Genomic DNA, 23322 nt, shown 5'->3' with positions numbered 1-23322 from the left:
TCTAGATGGGTCGTACTCTGCGTTAAAATGTGCTACACATTGGCTAAGAAGTCCTTGAGGGCTTGCATGTTCCTTCTTCCAGTGCTAACGCTGCAACCACTGCGTTAGCAAGCAGCGTTCCAGTCGTGGAAATCGGTCAGTTGGCAACGTGGGCATCTCTCCACATGTTTACCAAACACTACTGCCTGGACAGTCAGGTCAGTGGGGATGGGCACTTTGCCTGTTCGGTCATGCAGGACTTTCTAGTATAATCTCAGTTCGCAGACCCACCTCTGGGGATGGTATTGCTTGGGTTTTATTCTAAGGTAAGGAATCTGCAACTAGATATCTTTATCAGATAGACAAGTTACTTACCTTTGGTAACGCCTTATCTTAAACAGTATCTAGTTGCAGATGCCCTACCGACCCACCCGTCTTCCCCGCTCTGCAAACTGATGTCTAGGGACATGGGTTCCCCTGTCAGTCACCAGATCCTCGGAGTCTGTGCACGTTCCCAACACTTCCACCACAAGACAGCTCCAATACTCTGATTAGATTTATCACAGAGTCTAAGAGAGTCCAAGTGGGGAAAAGGGGATTAGGACGGGAACAGCTGGGAAGGAGACCTGTAGGAAGCAAAAGGTTAAAACACCACATCAAAATTACATCTCATGAAATCAGTACCATGCTACAACTCTAAGCTTAGTCTTTTCCGAAAAAAACATGAACAACCCTAGAATAGTCCTAAAACTGACTAGGCTTTAGATGACCGAATACCTGAGGAGGAAACAGGAAAAGTTAAATAGGACTTTCAGATTCAAGTACTTTCTTTAGCATGAGAATCAGGAAACACTCTGAGCAATTTCTAAACAACCATATGAATCTCCTTTTAAGAATACATATCAGGAACACACAGCATTACATCTAGAACGCTGGTATTGTTGTGTTCATCTCAGAAAAAACATTGGAAAGTGAATTGCGCACATTGCAGATTTTTATATGAGTATTGAACACCGTAAAGGATTGTGCACCATGAAATCACACAACGTAGATTCAAGGAATAAATCACGCGACGTGTCAACTTGAAATGCTACCAAGAAAATGTCTTAGAATGGTAGCGCACAGTAATTTACATTATTTATACACGAGGAAAGAATTGCGCGTCTTGCCGATTCAAATGCCACCATACGAATGCCAGAAAATGGTAGCGCACAATGAACAGCATGAATTGCACACGAGAAGTGAGCCACCATGTAAATGTCAAGAAAAGGTAGCGCGCAATGAACAACAAAATTAAATGCTCATGACACGAGTTGCACGTCTTGCCAACTTGTAAAACATCTTGTAAATGTCAAGAAATATCAGCGCGCAATGAACAACAATGTAATAACGTATCAAATCTTTATGGAATAAATTGCGCGTCCTCCCTATTTGCAAACCACCATACAAATGTCAAAAAATGGCAGCGCACTAGTAATCTGTTCATTTAAGAATTAAAATCAAGAATATGAAAATTCTCAATTACGGTGTTGGAAAATGTCCAAACACCGTCTTACCGCCTGGAAACAGTGATCACCAATGAGAGATGAGTGCAGAAGACTGGAAAATCCAAATAGGCCGCCGGGACAGGAGCTCAGGAAGAAGCTGCTGCTCTGCACCGGGACCTCTGAATAGTGAGCACTGGAAGTTGGGCTGACTCTCTTTTATAGAGTCTTGGCCCAGCCTAGAACCACGCCCAGGCATGTTGCAGGGAAAGTCTCTAGAAGGCCCCGGAAAGGGACCACACCCTAACACACTCTGAATGTCTGCAGCAATACATTGCAAATGTACAGTATTTATAAGCACCTTAAAAATGAATCTTTTGGATGGAATTCTGCAATGCAAAAGGTTAAACAATAAAATATCACAATGCATAAATTACATTACCTTGCGAGTGGTGTTTTTTTGCATTCTAGATGCCCGTAGAGCGCGCACTGTCCTGGTGTTGACAGGGCCTTAGTTTTGACACAGAAGTGGTCAGTGCTCTTCAGGACCCGCAATGTCCTATCTGGGGCGGACAACTAATTCTGAGCCGACCAGCTCCACTTGACGACCCGCAGGGGTACTGCTTTAGAAAAATCCCCAGATCCAGACTGAGGCCTGGGGGGAATTCTAAGGTAAGGAATCTGCTACTAGATAGTGTCTCTACCAGATAAGGTGTTACAGAAGGTAAGTAACTTGTCCTCTTATGGGGATCTTTTTGTCCACACTAAAATAGGCTGCAGAGGGATCAAGGAGCATCAAAATCCTCTTGCTTCCCTTCATCAAGCATGAAGATGTCTTCCCAATACTAAGTGCTTCTGATACGCAGAGAGGCATGGGTATAGGTAATGGAGTATATGGTTGGTCATCATATCCTTGAATGTTTTAGGGATTTGTGTAGCCAGGATTTCCCTAATAGAGAAGCATGACACTAAGGTCAACTGAAAGGTCAGGTGGTTGGTTTTGCATGCCATTGGCAGGGCATGCACGCATTCAGTACTATGGGGTCATTCCCTTGGCAGCATTGCAGCCAAGTATTTCATGGAAATGCTCAGTATTATTACAGACAGGTGATTTGTGAAGACAAATATTCCATCACTTTTTAGAAGTGGTGCTCCAAATAATGGGTTTTGACGCACTTCTTCCATTTAAATTGGTTTTCCATTTCCCCTCAGAGGGACTAAAGATTAAGTGGACATGAAGTATTCATACATCCTTTTTTGCCTGGTTTTGGTGTGGAGTGAGTTGTTGGCAGACTGAATAGTTGGATTTATTTAAAGCACTCTCCTGTTTTTCCTTAATTTGTGTGTTTAGTAAGGGTTTGTGTAATTGATGCACATAATTGCTGGCATAGGACTTTAATGTGTGTGAAGCATTCTCTCTGCACTCGATTCATTGCGTGAACAGTGCAGAGTACAAAATCTCAAGTTTCTTACCCGAGACGACTGTCCTCAATTAACTATCATAAAGCATTTGTTAGACAAATAATTTGTCATGCCTGATGCCTACTGTGGACGAACTTCTCAGTTTTTGTTCCAACATATTGAAATTTCCTACGGCCTGTGCATTACAGATGAGTTTCTTTACATTTGCTAAGCATTATGCTTATTTGTCAGCAAACCCTTTTTTAGGTTTGAGGTGCGAGAACATGCGCTGGCGCGTGCGTCTTGCTCGTGAGACCATGTTACGTACAGAAAAGAGCATGGAACCCTCCCATGCTTACAGTTTGTGTGCTGCAGTGTCACTTTTCATTCCAGCATCCCTAATTGGCTAATTCAGCCGAAATGTCACTTCTGGTGCTTCAAGGGGAGCACCACCAAGCACAGATTAATTAAACTTAATCAGTGCTAGTCAGCTGCTCCAGATGCAATTGAGGTACTATATATATATATATATATATAATTATTTTTTTTTGTTTGTCTTAGTAGCTTGTGTTCTAATGCACACAGTTGATGTTCGCAACCAGTGTTACTGCTTTCCCTTCCCACACACTGTTTCTCCGTGTCCTGTCCCTTTCGACCACCCCTTACCCCATCCTTATTATTAAATAACAGTTCAGAGCACCCATGCTCTGGGCTAGGCCTACCGCCGTTGTTACAGAGTGCCATTTCTGTGTCCAGGCTGACTGATCTAATACTTCTACAACCCACCTCAGACCAGCATTGCCACTGAGGCCACCATGATGGTTTTAAGTACAACTAGTGTTACTGCAGTAATGTTCGGGGGTTCCATTTTTAGATCGAGCTAGCAAGCGCTTTGACCTGTTGTACGTATTATGGGCTTTTAACCAAGCCCTCCACTAACTTGTTCGTGGGCTTGCCTTTAAAAAAAAAAAAAAAAATCATTTGGTGTCATTGGTAAATGCTTTAAGTTTGTCACGCCTTGATTCAGTTTTTGTCACGCCTTGATTCAGTTTTTGTCACGCCTTGATTCAGTTTTTGTCACGCCTTGTAGACTGCCCCTGTTAGATGGATTATTGCATGATTGCCGCTATACTTCAGCGTGGGCGAACTATTTCTTTTGTCTCTCCCCTTCATGTGATGCTTGACGGCCATTGTGCTCACATCGCGAGCAGGCACAACAGTGAACTTTTTTGCTCATTACTCTGCCTGTGGTGGTCCGAAGACAATGGGACCACCACCAAAATGTTCACAACAATGTGCTCTTTATGTCTAGATCATCTTTGGGGTCCCCACACTAGGCTAGTGGGGACCCCAAAATAACCCCTCGCCATTCAGTGTCTGTTTAAGCTCTCTCATGGCTGGAATGTTTTACAGCTAGGAATAGCTTGTGTTATAAGGGTCTTGTTTGTAATGTCATTGTTAGGCATGCTTCCCCTGAATATGTCATGCACTATGCTCTCTAGGGCCTAAATATATGGTTACACTGCATTATTTATTGACATTTTCTTTGTGTGGTTATGCCCTATAGAGGCTAACTATATGGTTACATGACCATGGTTCTTACAAATGCCATTTTCATTTTGGTGTCCTCTAGGGGTTGTTCAAAGCATTAGTCATATCAACGTATTAAAATAATTGTGGCACAGAAACATGTCCCATAATGCTTTGCAGGGCATTACTTTTACAGAACATTTTTGCTCATTTCTCAGCATGTGGTGATCCTAGAACATTGGGACCACCTTCAAAACATGTACCACAATGTGCGCTTTCTGTCTACATCATTTCTGGGTCCCCACACTGTTACTAGGGACTCCAAAATAATAACCCCTACCACCATTCATTATCTTTTTAAGCTTTCCCATGACTGGAACCCTTGTTTTACAGCTAGGAGAAGTCATGTTTTGTGAGCCTTGTTTGTAATGTCATTGCAAAGGTCCTGCTAGCATTGAACATGTGTAATACTCTATCCCCTCAAGGGGCTAAATATATGGTTACACTCCATTACTTTCACCCATTCTTTTTTCGTGTGGTTTTACTCTCTAAGAGCTGACTGTATGGTTACATGACCATGTTTCTTCCAAATGCTATTTTTAATGTTTTGTCCTCTGTTCTGAGCGTTGCAGTCAACATACTAAAATATGTACGGCACAAAGACTCTCCCAATAATGCTTTTCAGGGCATTGCTTTTACAAAACATTTTTGCTCATAACTCAGCTTGTGGTGGTCCACATCATGCTATATAATTTAAATCAGTATAATTTGACTTAGCGCCACACAGTTCCACTTCATACATTTCCATTCCACACCACATAATTCAACTCCACCACATACCACTACACAACGCAGAATGCCATTCCATGATACACAATCCCATCTTTCTTCAAACCACATAATTCCACTTCATACCATGCCACATAATTCCACTGCACACATCCACTCCACACAATTCCACAACTAAGAATTCCAATCCAACCCACATAATTCCACTCTACACAACACATCCACTATACTCCATAACACATGGGTAAAATACATTGTCATTTACAATGCTAATAGCTGTAACTCTCGCAAATGTGAGACCTATTGCCAATGCTCATTTCTCCTCCTCTGCCCTTTTTAGGGTTAAGCACAAAGCGCTTGATTCCCTGGTGGAATCTCAGTGTGGGCTTTTAATCACGCCTATGTCCTGCCCATCAGTTTGGTTGGTTTGTGGGCTTGCCTTTCAAAATTTAATTGTTTTCATTAATGAAAGGCATGCATACGTCATGCCTTTTCCGGTGTTTAACCCTCCTCGAGCGCACTGGCCAACTACTGAAAACATACGAAGCTCTGTGTTTTCCGTATGGTTTCTGGACTACTTTTTTCTTTTTATTTCGTAGGCAGCGCGATCTCGCTGGTCAGAAGTCGAGCGCTTTTGCATGACATCGACCCTTTTACATGGATATTTGCACTTTTGCTGGTTACATGGGTAATTGGGTAATTGTACTTTTGCTGATACGTTTCACTGCGAGTGAACGTCTGTTTCCTTTTGTGTCTCTGCTTTGTGCTCATGGCGGCAGTCGGCTCGCTTATGTGAAACTGTTTTTTCTTTTAATTTTCAGTTTGTGGCAAGAAATGTCCGCTTAGGAGTTTACAACGCTAATAGCTTTAACTCTAGCAAACGCAAGACCCATTGCAAAGCAAATGCATGTTGTATTTGAAATTATTTTTATCCTCGTTGGTTATGTAGATGGTGTTTTTGTTCGTAGTTTGGAGCAGTGAAGGGCTAGCATCATCTGCTTGTGCTCAGAGAGGCAGCACAGTTCAACTGACAGTGTCTGGTGATGCATTCTTGGGTTGTAACATCGACGTCATTTGACTTGGGATAACTTTGGAGCTGTCTAGACAGGAAGTGCTTGTGAACTTGCCTCTTTCGGCATGTTTTGGCACTGTGATTGAGCTACATCATGTCTCTGCCACTCTTGTTAACTAAGCTCCCCAATAAGCTGTTGCATAGTGCCTACTAGACAGCACATTAGCTGCCTGATACTAGGCATTTAGTGGCTTACTAAGAATATAGAAGGGGTTGTAGCTTGGAACATACCCATTGGTTGGCCTTCCTGTTAATTTAATTTGCCTGCTTTTTCTTTGTACTCCAGCATGTAAGTCTTATGCTTGTTCCTTCCATGGAACATTGCCTGTGCACCATCTCTTAGATTAGCTGGCATCGCTGCTTCAGTGCTTGCTTTTCGAGCACCACTTATCTTTCATGTTAAGCACTCAATGATCGTGCATGTTATTATGAGTTGTCTACCTCATTTCTTCTCCCCCTGAACTTGTGTTGCTGTTTGTCATCTGAATGCTCTCCCTCCCCCTTTGTGCTCGACTGTGTGCTTCTCCCCATTATCTCTCCCACCTTCCCTGTCGCTACAACCCACTCGCACTCTCCTAGTTGTTTCTAACCCCTACTGTGCACTGTGTTGCTTACCGCCAACCCCTTGGTGCTCCCCGCGTCCCTATGTTGCCTAGGCCTCCCTCTCTCTCATTTCCATTTTGCTTCTGCCGCCCTCTCACTTTCTCCCTCCTCCATGTGGCTTCTGCCTCCCTCCCTGTGTTGCTTCCATGCCCCCCTTCCCATCCTCCCTCATGCTACATCTACCCCCTCCTGCTCGCTTAAAAAAAAAAAAGTTAGCATGTTTTATTTTCTTTTGAGTTACTGAGCAAACTCGAGTTTGTAACTAAAAAAAAATAAAAAAATCTTGTGTCATTTAGTAGTACCTCTGGGCAAAAGGTGCTTTTTGAGACAAAATAATTAAATAGTTATGTTCAATGGCATGTGCGCCTGTAGATACACATGGTGTTGTTCTTTCGATTGTGAATTTCCACCTTTTGCATTTGTACTTTTCAAGTTGTCAGGTCCAGCACTGACCGCACACCCTTCGGTACGGGCCTTGTCCAGTTTTGGGCCTCCTCAACATGGCACCAAAAAGAATGTTTGATGTAACAGACACCATTTCGTTTGTGCCATCGGTGCCACTCCAAATCCCCCCTACAGGATCATCAGGTTTGATCTGTACCTCTCTCCCGTTCACCAGGAGGCTACCTGCGACGCTTGTAGATTCTTCAGATCAAAGAAGACCCTTTAAGATCAAGGAGGGTGTAGTTTGGAGATGGTGCGTAAATCCCCAGACATCTTTAGGGAAGAGCATGCACAGGAATAACCTGAACAAGAGGTTGTCTCGATTCAAGTTTCAGACTCCAATGTTCTGTCAGGTACTGAGAGCCACAAGGTGGTGATGGTGCAGTCAGTGAGTACTGTGACCCCTCCTGCCCATACCAACACTCTTAATGACCTTACAGAGGTCATCGGACCGCCACTGTCACCGGGCCATGGACGGTCTCTGAAATCAATTTCGTCTGCCCTGGCCCTCAACTCCGAAAGCAGGCTAGACTGTAGCCTCGTCTTTGGCATCGACCTCCTCCACCTCTGTCTGAATGACTTCCACCAAACGCTTGGCACAGAGCACATCAACCTTCGAGCCGAGCCAGATTCACTGCAGCTTTGGCCTGAAAAAGGCCCACTAATCGTAACAGTCCGTACCGAAAACAAAGGAGACCACTCCCTTGGAGCATGTGGACTCAAGTCAATCCTCCACTATATCGTCTCCAATCGAGCCGATATTAGAAACTGTGGATGCTAAACAGTGCCGCCTCCACGTTCAGGAAGGGACAGGGTGTATTGTTGCTTCTCCCACTGTCACCTTTAAGAGGAAGTTATCATCCCAAGAGGCCTTGGAAACTTCATCTCCAAAAAAGGCCTCTGAGGACAAGGCCACCACTTCTTCCACTAAGCCTTTTTCTCTGACTCCTCCTAAACCACCTTCCTCCCCACCTCCAATTCCTATTTCTCCTTCATTTCCTTTTCCTCCTCGTTCTCATGCCTCTCCTGGTGCAGGAGACCACACCCCTCAGGGTTCACCTTTTATATGCAGGGGCTCCTGGGCATGACTCGTCATGCAGACAACATCTTTAAAGAGCCAGTCTGTTTTAGAATTATAACTCCTCGGGTGGACAAAAAGTATTAAGTTGCCCCTTCATATCCATTATATAATCAGATCTCAAGTGTAGACCAAGTAGCTGTTTTGCAGACGTCGGCTAAAGAAACGAAGCTTTAGTGGAGCTAATATGTTTGGCTTGACAATACAGAACAAAGCTTTTCCATTTTGCAGCATAGCATGCTCTAGTTGTAGGTCTATGAGCTTCCTTTAAGTCCATACATTTGGAAGTCTGACTTCTGGAGCCATATCGCAAGGTTGAGGGACTTGGTCTAGATGTCTGATCTGTTCTTGTTCCTTCGTGAGGAGATCTAGCTTGTTAGAGGGCTTCTTGCTTCGGGAGGGGGGGGGAGGCAAGTGAGGGGGGGTGATGTCTGATTTTCTGAATTAGGCATGGAATGAGAGGGAGAGGTGGAAAAGCGTAAGCAAATAGCCCTGACCAGTTCATCCATAGAGCATTGTGGGTGTTGGTACCTAGATACGAAGCTTGAGCATTTAGCGTTTTCTTCTGTAGCAAAAATGTCCATTTGATGAGTTCCCCACTTTTGGAAGTATTTTTGAAGGACTTGTGGGTGGAGTTCCCGTTTGTGGACTTGTTGCTGCATCTTGCTGAGAAGGTCTGCAAAGTTGTTGTCCATTCCTGGGAGGTACTCTGCCAGTAAGTGAATGTGGTAGTGAGGAGCCCACTTCCATATTGTCTGAACAAGTTGTGACAACCTGAATGGCCGTGTCCCCCGCTGTTTCTGCAGATAATACATAGCGGTCATGTTGTCTGTCTGGTATAACACAACTTTGTGTGAGAGGTGCAGAAGGAAAGCTTTCAGGGCTAGGAATTCGGCTTGAAGCTCCAGATAATTGATGTGCATGGTTTAGTGACTGAGATCCCAGAGGCTCTGCACTGTGAGGTCCTGAAGATGCACCCCTTCCTCCCCTAACCAGTCAGGGATGCATATGTCATTAGAATGAGCTGAGGCACAGGGTCTCAAAGGCCGCTATGAAATTGGGGAGAAGCTGAAAATTGTGAATGCGGGGTGGGTTGTTGTATGCTAACCTCAACTCTACATTGAGAATGGCTCCCAGATATGGCTGAATCTGAAGAGGATGTAGGGGGGATTTGAGAAAGTTGATCGTGAACTCAAACACGTGAAGCAGGTTTACTGTGGTTTGAGTGTTGAAATGACACTGCTGTAGTTTGCTGGCTTTGATGAGCCAGTCATCTAGGTAAGGAAACATGTATCTTTTGCCTTCTGAGATGTGCCACAACTATCGCTAGGCACTTTGTAAATAATCTCGGAGCGATTGCAACTCCAAAAGGCAGGCCTTTGAATTGATAATTGTTTCCGGCAACGACAACTATTATGCATTTCTAGTGTGCAGGGTGGATGGGGATGTGGAAGTAGGTGTCCTTTAAGTCTAGAGCCGTCATGAAGTTGCCTTGTTGAAGAGGAATAATATCTTGAAAAGTGACCATATGAAAGTGTTCTAAGAGAATGTAATAGTTTAGCGGTCTGAGATCCAAAAGAGGTCTGAGTGTTCCGTCCTTTATGGGGATGAGGACGTATAGGCAGTACACTCGTGTTCCCTGGTATTGTAATGGGACAGGCTGTATGGCATCCTCGAGGAGCAGGGATTCTCCCTCTTCCTTCTGAAGGGTGAAAGGTTTGAGAGAACTTGGGGGAGCGAGGGGAAATGTTTGGAGGTGGAAGTGAGCTCCCAACAATAACCATGTTGCATATGGATAGGACCCATAGGTCTGATCTAGTTTGTGTCCATTGTGTGTGGTAATCCTGAAGTTGTCCCTCTACAGGTTTGCCGTGGGGTTTGGGGAGATGAATGTATTGAGTGCTTAGCTGTTGAGGAAGAGCAATGGGTGGTAGTGCTCTTGCCTCGGCCTCTATAAGCTCCTCCGAAGAAACCTCGAGTAAGAGGTTGAGGGTTGCCTTGTTTGGGAGGTGGACAATTCAGAGGTTGTTGCTTTTATAAACAGCCTCTAAATGTAGGGCGACAAATATTGCCTCTCTATGCCTGAGACTGAAGAGTGCCCGTGGCCTTCTCGGTGTCAGTATGTATTTTATTTTTTTTATTTTTAGGCTCTCGTGTGGAGTCCACTTGAGGGCCAAAAAGATGCTTCTTGTCAAAGGGCATGACCAGCACAGCTTGTATCTCTGGCTTGAAGCTGGAACATCTAAGCCATGCATGTCTTCTTAACAATATACTAGTGTTGACCCCACATGCAGCTGTATATGTGGCATCAAATGCAAAGCGTATTGAATTACTTGAGATCTTTTGCTATTCTGAAACAATCTGCTGGCCACGTGTACGGTTCCTATCTGGGAGATATTGGAGGAGTTCCACCATCTCATCCCAGTGAGCTAGTTCGTACCTTGAAAGGAAGGCCTTCGAATTGGCAATGCACCAGTGATTTGCTGCTCTGCAGCAACTCTTTTGCCTGCCGCATAGTCTTTTGCTGTCCTGGTCTGATGGAGGAGAGTCCTGTGTAGCTTGCCTGTTAGCTCATTTCCTTACAGTGGCAGCCACTATTGAATCTGTTTCCTTGGGTTTTATTCAATATTATGTTTTATTTTGTTGATGTTCGGGAATTTCCCAAGCAACTTTTTTTGCATACATATTCCCAGCTGCCTTCAGAATTACTTTAAATATTATAAGAAAACATTCCTGAATGAAGGCTGAATTTTTTCACTAATTGATTACAAGGGTACGTGAAATGTTTTCATATTTGAAAACCCTTCTGTTGGTTCAGTCCGCTAGTAATTTAAAAAAAATATATAGACCACTTCAACAGACATCTGCTGAACCACTGTTGGGACCTCATGAAACCGTGGTACGTTGCACATAGCCCGCAACAAACCCAAAACCCTCAACTAGCCAGTACTAGTAGGTAAGGGTTTTGGTGTTGGTTTCTCACCTCTGACAAACCCTCTGAGTAAATGTTTTGCACTTTGAAAAGCCTTGTTATGTCGTTTTTAAAAGTGTATATTTTGCCTTGTGCAACTTTGTACATATTTGTACTTTTATGACTGTATATTGATAGTTGCTGTGTGGGATAGCTTGTGTGAGATACAGTACCCGTAAGTTGCCATTGTAACAAGCCAATGTAAAAGGTTGTTGACCTGATTGGCTCAGTGGGAAAAGTTATGTTAAATGACATGGGTCTAATATTTGTGTTATGAAAATGAGATGTGAAATCATTTCTGGAGCACCTTCGTACTTTATATTTTACTGCATTGGGTATGTGGGTCCACAAACACATCAATAGTTCTGATCGAAATGCCTACATTAATAGATCATGAGGCTTATGTCACATCCTTTCCAAGGCCTTCTTTCGCATTACTCCTTTACTTTGCTAATTGCTTTAATTGTTTAGCTTAAGTTTCCAAACTTTCAGGAAAAAAAAGGAGCATGGACAAAAGGATAGGGGAGTGCAAAGTGGCCGGCCTGTCTGTGTGGTCAGTACTTAATGTGAATAGAATGATGCTTGTTGATATGATAGAATATTAATTGTTCCTTTAATTCTGTAGCCACACCAGTGATTTAGATATTAAACATTGTTGTAGCATTGATGTCCTATGACTACTTCAAGCATGCTGTTTGTTTCTCATCATTAGTGCGAGGATGTCGCCCTGGAAAGATCGTACAGATGACAGAAGCAGAGGTTCGCGGTCTGTGTATAAAATCACGAGAGATTTTTTTGAGCCAACCAATTCTTCTGGAACTGGAAGCTCCTTTAAAAATTTGTGGTGAGTACATAATTGTTCTAACACTTCTTTGCTTCATTTTGTGTATGGTACCGGTCATCTGTTTTAAAAATGGCATTGAACTTTTACTTCCTACTATCTCCCAGATCTTACCCACCATATTTAACTTCCTTTTATAGTGCTAGAAAAGGTGGTTCAGCAGTACATTCCTATAAATAAATTATAGACTGTGAATAGGTTTGACATGGAACAAAGAGCTTCTAATCTTGTAGAGTTTTGTATTTTAAGCAAGATCCAAAACTGTCATTGTAACATTGATAGATTGATTTGGACGAACAGCTGCCAGCCATTGATACCATTTTTATTGATTTATTACAGTTCTAGTCGTTCTTTGATTCCATTATCCCCCCCCCCCCCAAGTATCTGTCCAATGAACACTGTACCCCCATAACAGAATCTTACAGATTGAGAGATGACGCTCTTGGATGCTCCTTGTATGTCTATTTACCATAGTTTCTCAATTTAGCACTCTTAACTGCATGCCACTTTTCCATTTAATTCTATTGAGTTTATATATAAAAAAAAAACCATACAAGCTCCAATTCACCGCATGGAATGACCTTTGAAGGATTTTATTGTGATTATCAAACGGTTTATTACTTTATATATGCTCGAACCCTGCTTTTTTTTAATACATTTGTGAAAATTCTGATGAACTGTTAATTCGCTGAAAGGGTTAGTACACTCACTCCTCAAAGAAAACTGCTTATTTCACAATATTTACTAAAAGGTAAAAGCTAAACAGTATTTGTTTACTTTGTGTACGCTTCTTTCCTGTTTAACTAAGCAGGTGAGCTAGCAAGACTATATATGTAGTAGTGAAACTCCACACATAAAATTAAACCAAGTCAGTCGTGGTATCTGAGTTGTGTTCTTAGAAAAAGCACTTCATTTTAGATAGTGTAGGTTAAAGCACTTCTAAATATCTGGTTAATAGCGCTGATAATTCATAGCTTGGATTGTGCTCCAGAAGTACCAATAGTAATCCATTGGCTTCATTAAGCACATCACTAATTATTTTTGGGAATCTTTTTGTAGCTATTTGCTATGGGTGTCTGTGAGCGTTCCCACTGCCATAATTAATTTCAGGATTGACTGAGTTAGTGAGCTACAGCACCTGGAAGAGAAGGCTAAATATCTTCAGTTCAACGTGAACAAAACCACCTGCTTCATGTTCTAAGGTCCCTATTTGGATATAGAAACTACAGAACAATTAGAAAATCAACTTTCTGCCCATGTAAACTCCCACACGTGCCTAATCCTTAACTCTCCCATGATAGTCTATGTATTGTTGGTTCTGGTGACAATTTTTGGTGTCCTCAGGAACTGTCTCGCCATCCGCGCCTGTCCATAACTTAAGCAGCAAAACAGTGCAGTAACTAATTAGCCTGCTTAGCCAGAAATAAAACCCATAGTAAGAAGGTGGATGCAAAAAAATACTTTATCCATTGCTCCTTGATACAGCAACGTCTGAGTTTAAATTCAAAGCTGGGTGCGTCATCTCTTTGGGTCCTTTTCAATAAACTGCTTCACCCCTTGCATATACTCTTAGATCCTCTGCCTGGTAAGTCAGTAAAGCATAGCTTGCACACAAAGTGAAGGCAAACCGAGCAAGGGGCACAGATGGCACAGAACCGCCCATTTATTCTTCGACATCTCAGTCGATTTTTAAGATCGCACCTTCAGTCAGTTGTGGAGCTTATGTCACAAGTACACATGCAGTTCAAGAGTAGGCTTTTTGTTTGGTCCCTTCATCTAGAAATTGGTCTGTTCTGTGAATAAACGCAAATAATTTCAGAAGTTCTTCTGCCCAGTCTGGTGGAAGAGATCACTTATCTTTAGCACCTGTCTCAATAATAAGTATTCTGTTCATAAATCTGTGCCTTCTTATGGGATCACAGACCACTTTTAAAAGTAGAGGAATAAACCTATCCAAAACAAAAGAATGTTTATGAAAACCCTTTCAGTATAAATATATACTTGCATATATAAATAAACTAATTTGAAAATTAAGACTGGTTTTAAACGACCAAGTAACTTTGCTGTTCAGAATAGATTTCATCTTCCCCTCTTTAAAAGAGAAGGAAACTTCTTCAATCAGTATGGAGTTTTACACAGTGAATCAACTGCAGTATGTCACTGAGTACCCAAAGCCCTACACAAGACCAATGTGAAAGATAGACAGTTAAACTCTCCGTTCACTTTGACTCTGTATAAGAACATAGGATCAAACTCCTCAAATCTTATTTTAATCTGTTATATAACAGTTGGGAGGAGTTTGTTCTCGAATTTATTGATTTTGACCTGAATGGAGAACTGTTAAGGACTTTCATGCGATATGACAGGATTTTCATTATTATTGATCAGCACTGATTAGAGAATAGTAAACCCAACCCCTTCTGATAGAGGTTTGAGCATCACAAATAATGGAAACCATAAAAAAGTGCAAATATGGTCAGAACAGTTGTGTGTATGTATGTGTGTGTGTGTGTGTGTGTATATAAATATGTTCGATGGCATATGTAGCTGCAGATACACATGCTGTGCATTATCCTGCCATCTAGTGTTGGGCTCTGAGTGTTACAAGTTGTTTTTCTTCAAAGAAGTATTTTCGAGTCACAAGACCGAGGGACTCCTCCCTTTCGGCTCCATTGCGCATGGGCATCGACTCCATCTTAGTTTTTTTTTCCGCCATCGGGTTCGAACGTGTTCCTCTTCGCTCCGTGTTTCGGTTCGGAAAAGTTAGTTAACAATCGGAAAATTTGACGGTATTGTTTGCGCTCGGTATCGGGTTAGTGATAGCACATCGACACCGAAGAAAAGAAGAGCTCCGGCAGCCCTTCGGCGCTTCCACTCCTCGGCGGGGCCTGGTCGGCCCGACCGTGTGCGTCTTCAAGGCTCATGGAACGGACCCCATTCCGCTTCTGCCCCAAATGCCACGCTAAGTATCCTTATACAGACCAACATTTGGTCTGTAATTTGTGTTTGTCCCCCGAACACAAAGAGGATACGTGCGAGGCCAGTCGGGCTTTTCGGTCGAAGAAGACGCTGCGGGACCGGAGAGCTTGAAGACTTCAAATGGCGTCGACACTGGCCGGACACCCCGACGTCGAAGAAGAGGAGACCTTCTCCATTCCAGATTCAGACTCAGACGAGCCAGAGAGTGAGCAGCCGACGAGGCAACAAACCGTGAGTAAACCAGCCCCGGCAAAAACTCACTCAAAAATCATGAAGGCCCAGGGGATGCCACCGCCGACAGGCCATGGCTTTACCTGGAACCACGGTGACCAAGCATCGGCACCGAAAAAGGCCTCACAGCAGCCGAAGACATCCAACTCCGGTCGAGATACCGGCTCCGAATATACTCGGCACCGAGATACCGGCTCCGACCAGATCCGGCACTGAGAAATCGGTACCCCGAAAGCCAAAAAGGTTTCTTCGGAGCCGAAAAAGACTGCTGAAAAGGTTTCGGTGCCGAAACACCCAGCCTTGGAGCCGAAACAAAGCTCCTATACGGACGAACAGGGCCTTTCCTCACAATTACAAGGCCACAGGCTTGAACAAGAACTGGGGATGGGAGAGCCAGACCATACCCAGAGGAGGCTCCATATACAGAAAGACACGGGGAAAATAAGTACACTTCCCCCAATTAAGATGAAGCGGAAGCTCGCATTCCATGAGGCGGAAATGCAGCCAAAAGCAAAAGTGGCTAAAGAAAAAACACCACAATTTTCTCCACAGCCATCGCCACCGGCCTCACCACATCTGTCCCCAATAGCAACACCCCCAATGGTGCAGTCACCAACGCACACAGGGATGAGCCAAGATGACCCAGCTGCATGGGATCTGTACGATGCACCAGTCTCTGATAATAGTCCGGATTGCTACCCGGCAAGGCCATCACCACCAGAAGACAGTACTGCTTACATGCAGGTGGTTTCCAGGGAAGCTACTTTTCATAACGTAGCATTACATTCAGAACCTATAGAAGATGACTTCTTGTTCAATACCCTGTCATCAACACATAACCAATACCAAAGTTTGCCAATGTTACCAGGCATGTTAAAACACGCCAAACAGGTGTTTCAAGACCCAGTCAAGAGCAGAGCCATCACACCTAGGGTCGAAAAGAAATATAAACCTCCCCCTACGGACCCTGTATACATTACGCAACAGCTGACTCCTGATTCAGTGGTAGTGGGAGCAGCCCGGAAAAGGGCAAACTCACAAACTTCTGGGGACGCACCACCACCCGACAAAGTCGGAAATTCGATGCTGCAGGCAAAAGGGTGGCAGCACAGGCAGCCAATCAATGGCGAATTGCCAATTCACAGGCTCTATTGGCAAGATACGACAGGGCACATTGGGACGAAATGCAACATTTCATTGAACACCTTCCCAAAGAGTTCCAGAAGCGTGCCCAACAGGTTGTAGAGGGCTCCAAACCATCTCCAACAATCAAATAAGGTCGGCTATGGACTCAGCAGACACGGCGGCCAGAACAGTAAACACGGCGGTCACCATTCGGAGACACGTGTGGCTACGTACCTCCGGATTTAAGCCAGAGATCCAGCAGGCTGTGCTGAATATGCCTTTCAACGGACAACAATTGTTTGGGCCGGAGGTGGATACAGCAATAGACAAACTAAAGAAAGACACTGACACGGCCAAAGCCATGGGCGCGCTCTACTCCCCACAGAGCAGAGGCACTTTTAGGAAGCCACACTTTAGAGGGGGGGTTTCGGGCCCAATCCACAGAGCCTTCTACCTCACAGGCCAGACCCACATACCAGGGCCAATACTAAAGAGGAGGCTTCCGGGGACAATATAGAGGTGGACAGTTCGCTTAAACAAGAGGGAAATTCCAAAGCCCAAAAACCCCACAAACTAAACAGTGACTCCAACGTCACAAACCCCCAACACACAACACCAGTAGGGGGGAGACTCGCAGATTATTACCAAAATTGGAAACACATAACTACAGACTCGTGGGTCCTAGCCATTATCCAACATGGTTATTGCGTAGAATTCCTACAAATACCACCAAATGTGCCTCCAAGAGCACACATGTCCAAACAGCACTTAGATCTGTTACAACTAGAAGTCCAAGCGTTGTTACAAAAAGAAGCAATAGAACTAGTACCCAATCATCAAAAAGGAACAAGTGTTTACTCCCTGTATTTCCTAATTCCAAAAAAGGACAAATCACTGAGACCCATACTAGACCTCAGAACACTAAATCTCTACATCAAATCAGATCACTTTCACATGGTGACACTTTAAGATGTGATTCCCTTGCTCAAACAACAGGACTACATGTCAACATTAGATCTCAAGGATGCTTACTTCCACATACCTATACATCCTTCCCACAGGAAATACTTAAGGTTTATAATCCAAGGCGTGCATTACCAATTCAAAGTGTTACCGTTCGGGATAACAACAGCACCAAGAGTATTCACAAAATGCCTTGCGGTAGTAGCTGCTCATATCAGGAGGCAGCACATGCACGTATTCCCTTACTTAGACGATTGGTTAATAAAAACCAGCACTCAGCAACAATGTCTTCAACACACAAAATACATCATAGAAAGCCTTCACAAGCTAGGGTTCTCTATAAACTACCAAAAATCACATCTACAACCGTGTCAAATACAACAATACTTAGGAGCAACAATCAACACACAAAAAGGGATTGCCACTCCAAGTCCACAAAGAGTACAAGCATTCCAAAATGTAATACTAAACATGCACCCAAACCAACACTATCAAGTGAGGCTTGTGATGAAACTTCTAGGCATGATGTCTTCATGCATAACCATTGTCCCAAACGCAAGATTACACATGCGGCCCTTACAACAGTGCCTAACAACACAATGGACACAAGCACAGGGTCAACTATAAGATCTAGTGTTGATAGACCGCCAAACACACTCCTCGCTTCAATGGTGGAATCCTATAAATTTAAACCAAGGGCGGCCATTCCAAGACCCTGTGCCTCAATACGTGATCACAACAGATGCTTCCATGGTAGGGTGGGGAGCACACCTCAACCAGCACAGCATACTGGGACAATGGGACGCTCAACAAAGCCAACTTCATATAAATCATCTGGAACTGCTAGCAGTATTTCTAGCATTGAAAGCATTTCAACCGTTAATAGCCCACAAACACATTCTTGTCAAAACAGACAACATGACAACAATGTATTACCTAAACAAACAGGGAGGGACACACTCATCACAGCTGTGTCTCTTAGCACAAAAAATTTGGCATTGGGCGATTCACAATCACATTCGCCTAATAGCACAATACATCCCAGGAATTCAAAACCAGTTAGCCGACAATCTGTCGAGATCACCAACAAACCCACAAATGGGAAATTCATCCCCAGATACTACAAACTTACTTTCAAAGCTGGGGAACACCACGACTAGACCTATTCGCAACAAAAGAAAACGCAAAATGCCAAAACTCTCTGTCCAGGTATCCGCACCCTCACTCCAAGGGCAATGCGTTATGAATGAGTTGGTCAGGGATATTTGCTTACACTTTACCCCTCTCCCACTCCTTCCGTATCTAGTAAACAAATTGAGTCAAAACAAACTCAAACTAATACTAATAGCAACAACTTGGGCTCGCCAGCCATGGTACACAACACTACTAGATCTGTCAGTAGTACCTCATATCAAACTACCAAACAGACCAGATCTGGTAACTCAACACAAACAACAGATCAGACACCCGAATCCAGCATCGCTCAATCTAGCAATCTGGCTCCTGAAATCTTAGAATTTGGACATTTAGACCTTACACAAGAATGTATGGAGGTCATTAAACAAGCAAGAAAACCTACTACAAGACATTGTTACGCAAATAAATGGAAAAGATTTGTTTATTACTGCCATAATAATCAAATTCAACCACTACATGCATCCGCAAAAAACATTGTAAGCTACTTATTATACTTACAAAAATCAAATCTAGCTTTTTCGTCCATTAAAATACATCCCACAGCAATATCTGCCTATCTGCAGATTACACATTCAACATCACTCTTTAGAATCCCAGTCATCAAAGCATTTATGGAGGGTCTAAAGAGAATCATACCCCCAAGAACACCACCAGTTCCCTCATGGAACCTCAATATTGTATTAACACGACTCATGGGTCCACCATTGGAACCCATGCACTCTTGTAAAATGCAGTACTTATCCTGGAAAGTAGCCTTCCTAATAGCTATCACATCTCTTAGAAGAGTAAGTGAAATACAAGCATTTACTATACAAGAACCCTTTATACAAATACACAAACATAAAGTGGTTCTACGCACAAATCCAAATGTTTTACCAAAAGTTATATCACCGTTCCACCTAAACCAAACAGTGGAACTCCCAGTCTTTTTTCCACAGCCAGACTCAGTAGCCGAAAGAGCCTTACATACATTAGACATCAAAAGAGCACTAATGTATTACATTGATAAAACAAAACAATTTCGCAAGACAAAACAATTGTTTGTAGCCTTCCAAAAACCTCATGCAGGAAATCCAATATCCAAACAAGGCATTGCCAGATGGATAGTGAAATGTATTCAAACCTGCTATGTTAAAGCAAACCGAGACCTGCCTATTACCCCAAAGGCACACTCCACTAGAAAGAAAGGCGCCACAATGGCCTTTCTAGGAAATATACCTATGACACAAATATGTAAGGCAGCCACATGGTCTATGCCTCATACATTCACAAAACACTACTGTGTAGATGTGTTAACAACACAACAAGCCACAGTAGGACAGGCAGTATTACGAACATTATTTCAAACAACTTCAACTCCTACAGGCTAAGCCACCGCTTTTGGGGAGTAACTGCTTACTAGTCTATGCACAGCATGTTTATCTGCAGCTACACATGCCCTCGAACAGAAAATGTCACTTACCCAGTGTACATCTGTTCGTGGCAAGAGACGCTGCAGATTCACATGCGCCCTCCTGCCTCCCCGGGAGCCTGTAGCCGTTTTAAGTTGATAAACTATATATTATAGGTTGATAAAACGTGTACATTTGTAAGTTTGTAAATATATATCACTTTTAATCACATTATGTACATACATACTTACTCCATTGCATGGGCACCTTTACTATATACACAACTCCTACCTCACCCTCTGCGGGGAAAACAATCTAAGATGGAGTAGACGCAATGGAGCCGAAAGGGAGGAGTCCCTCGGTCTCGTGACTCTAAAAGACTTAGAAGAAAAACAACTTGTAACACTCCGATCCCAACACTAGATGGCAGGATAATGCACAGCATGTGAATCTGCAGCGTCTCATGCCACGAACAGATGTACACTGGGTAATGTTATGTGGTTTTTTTTTTCCTTCAAGAAGTCTGAGGCCTTTTGGTCTCAGTGCTGTAAGCTTGAAAAAGAAAGAAATTCCATTCTGCTCAGTCATTAACTGCAGTAGTTGAATAACCTTTGCCAGGCAAAATAGATGTCACAGAGTAAAGCATTTGTGCTACGAAAAGTAGAACACAAAGACAGCCTATGCACCTTTTTTTAAATATATATATATATATATATATATATATACACGTATATTCCACCCCTTTATTTAGCTTCCTGATCCAAAGAAAGACCTACTAAAGATGGATTATCATAAGCACGTCTTACCAAAGATTACTCACTTTGAGATTCCTCTATGTGCCAGACTTGACCTAGAAAACTTTCTCCCAACAAAAGCTCTCTGTCATTAACTGGCTCCATATGACTTCATTTGGGGCTCTTTCTATCCAGGCTGTGATGACATCCCTGTCTGTATATGATGCTGACTGTTCTTGACTTTCCGTGTCTTTCTGATGCTCTTCTAGTTCAACTCAGCAATTCTTCAGTGAATTTGACAGCGACTAATTTAAACCTTACCTCCTAAGATCTTCAGGTTTAGGTCCGGCTGACACTGTTGAATGAAGATATCTTTATTGGATCCACATATCGTCTGTATGTGATGCCTGGGCCCTAACTACAACCCCTTGGCCTACATCTCCTGCACCTTCATGTTCCTAAAGGCTATTCAGGAGCCTGCTTTTCCTGTGCATTCATGTACCAAAAGGGCATCTGCAGCCGGACGTCAAGCAGTTGTTGGCAAAGGCATATAAGTACATCCTGAAATGGTCCCTCTACACGCTCATCAGGTCAGTATTCCCTCAGGGTGCACTCCCCACAGCGCCATTCTATAAAGAACTCAAACACCAACACAGGAAGGAGGCCTCTTCCTTAAGGAACCTGTCCCAGTTCTGGGGCTGTTTGGTGGTAGTCTGTAGAGCTGATCCCAGTTCCCAAGAAGCTCCTTCTTCTAACAAACCCTTGCAGATTAAGACTTCTTGGTAGGCAAAGTTAGATATATTCATGACTGTGACTGACTCCACCCAGCTCAGTGCCTCCACATGCTCTTTCCTTTCTGTTTCCGTGGTACTCTGTGCGAGTTCGCCAACATTGCATTCAGGGCCTTTATTGGCACCACATTATTTTAGTGGTAAGAGAAAATTCAAGACTAGTTCACGCATCTGCCCCAGAGTTTTGCCCTGTGTTATTATTGGCTTTAGAGCTCTTTGGATTTTATCCTTGCTAAACAGTAATAAAGTGCCTGTTCTCCCCCTTTAAACATAGTTAAATTTGGATATCTCTGATTGGCATATTTAACTTACCTATAAGCCCCTAATCTCTGGTACTAGGTGTATGCAGGGCCTGTAAACTAAATTTCACTAGTGAACTACAGTACCTAATGTGCCATCAATACAGTGGCAGTGTAAAAATGGTTTTAAGGCTACCATTGTAGCCTCACTGTAGTAGTGTAAAACCTGCAATTAGACCTGTCAAAATAAACATATTTGACATGTTAAACTCCATTAAGTATTAATAGTAAAACTTTTTTTTAAAGTTTAATATTAACATGGCCTTACAGTGACTGACTAGCACCCAAAAAGCTATTTTCACTTTAGTAGGCCTAGCTGTCCTATGTAAAAAAACAGAGTAGAGAATAAAATTCTAATACTGTATCTCGATAGAAGGACCAGCTAGAAAATTGTTCTGAAATACTTAATAAAAATCCAATTTAATGGTGAAGTCCGATTTCTAAATAAATATTGATGAAAAGTAAGTTTTAGAAAGTCACCTATTCCCTGACTGAAGTTTCTAGAGGCTAATTTGTCTAGCTTCTCCCAGTCAATAATTAGCCTTGAATGGGTGTGAAATGCCCCGGAAGCAAACAATGTGACCTGATAAGGCAGGTATGACTCATCTGAAAATGTGGGGTAAGGGCTTTGAGCGTCCTTTTTGACACTATAGTGTCAAATCCTGCTTGAGTGTCAACATGCTTAACAGGTTTTCAGGACTCATGTATAACACTTGGGACACACTTGAAAGCGGAGAAAATGGATACAACAATTCTTGCCGATCGAGTCTGGTTGTGGAAGGGCTCAGCTTTTATCCAACTACAGTAGTTTTCCTCAGCACCTCTACTACCATTTAATGTAGCAGATACTGATGCCCTCATAGATTTTCTTGTTCATGCCCACTGGTAAATAGACAAGTTGCAAGTCTCTATAGGCCAGTTTCATGCAATCAAGCCTTTTTTGCACAGTATTGAACTCCAGAGAGTCTGGTTTTACACTCTTCCACTAGCAGAGTCCACCCTAATTTCCTTCCCAATGTCCTCACTAGATAGGCAGTTGAAAAGGATGGAGGTGCCACCCTTGCCTTTTGGCCCATCAGTGCCAACTGTTTGCTCGGACTCTACTCCCATGCATTATGGGACACCTTGGCTGAAATTATGCCTGCAGTCCTTTAGGGAAGGATACATTCTAAGATTGTCCCACACAGTGTATGGGGAAGTCAACAATTTAAGTGACTCTAGTGACACTCTGAGACCCTTAGGAAGATAGTGATGATATTCATAGGGACATTTAAAAATCGGTTCACACCACCAAGAATTGTAAAGTTTTATGGGCTAAGACTCTGGGTTCTTGGAAGGAATGTAAGGAATTGATTAAATTATGCTTAGGACCCGGGAGGGCGAAGTAAAGTGCTTCTTAAAATAAGGTAGTAAGATTGAT

At 42.9% G+C, this 23322-nt stretch overlaps 1 protein-coding gene across 1 annotated transcript in view; it reads left to right on the top strand.

Annotated features, from left to right (window-relative positions):
• PPP1CB (protein phosphatase 1 catalytic subunit beta) overlaps window positions 1-23322 on the top strand; it is a 261084-nt gene that overhangs the window by 76029 nt on the left and 161733 nt on the right. Inside the window, exon 2 of the mRNA XM_069236214.1 lies at window positions 12064-12195. Coding sequence (XP_069092315.1) covers window positions 12064-12195 — 132 coding nt within the window. The remainder of the gene's footprint in view (window positions 1-12063; window positions 12196-23322) is intronic.

Source organism: Pleurodeles waltl, chromosome 5 (assembly GCF_031143425.1).
Source record: "Pleurodeles waltl isolate 20211129_DDA chromosome 5, aPleWal1.hap1.20221129, whole genome shotgun sequence".
Taxonomy (NCBI): Eukaryota; Metazoa; Chordata; class Amphibia; order Caudata; family Salamandridae; genus Pleurodeles; species Pleurodeles waltl.
The sequence above is the reverse complement of the archived record's forward strand: the minus strand, read 5'-3'. Positions and strand labels throughout refer to the sequence as shown.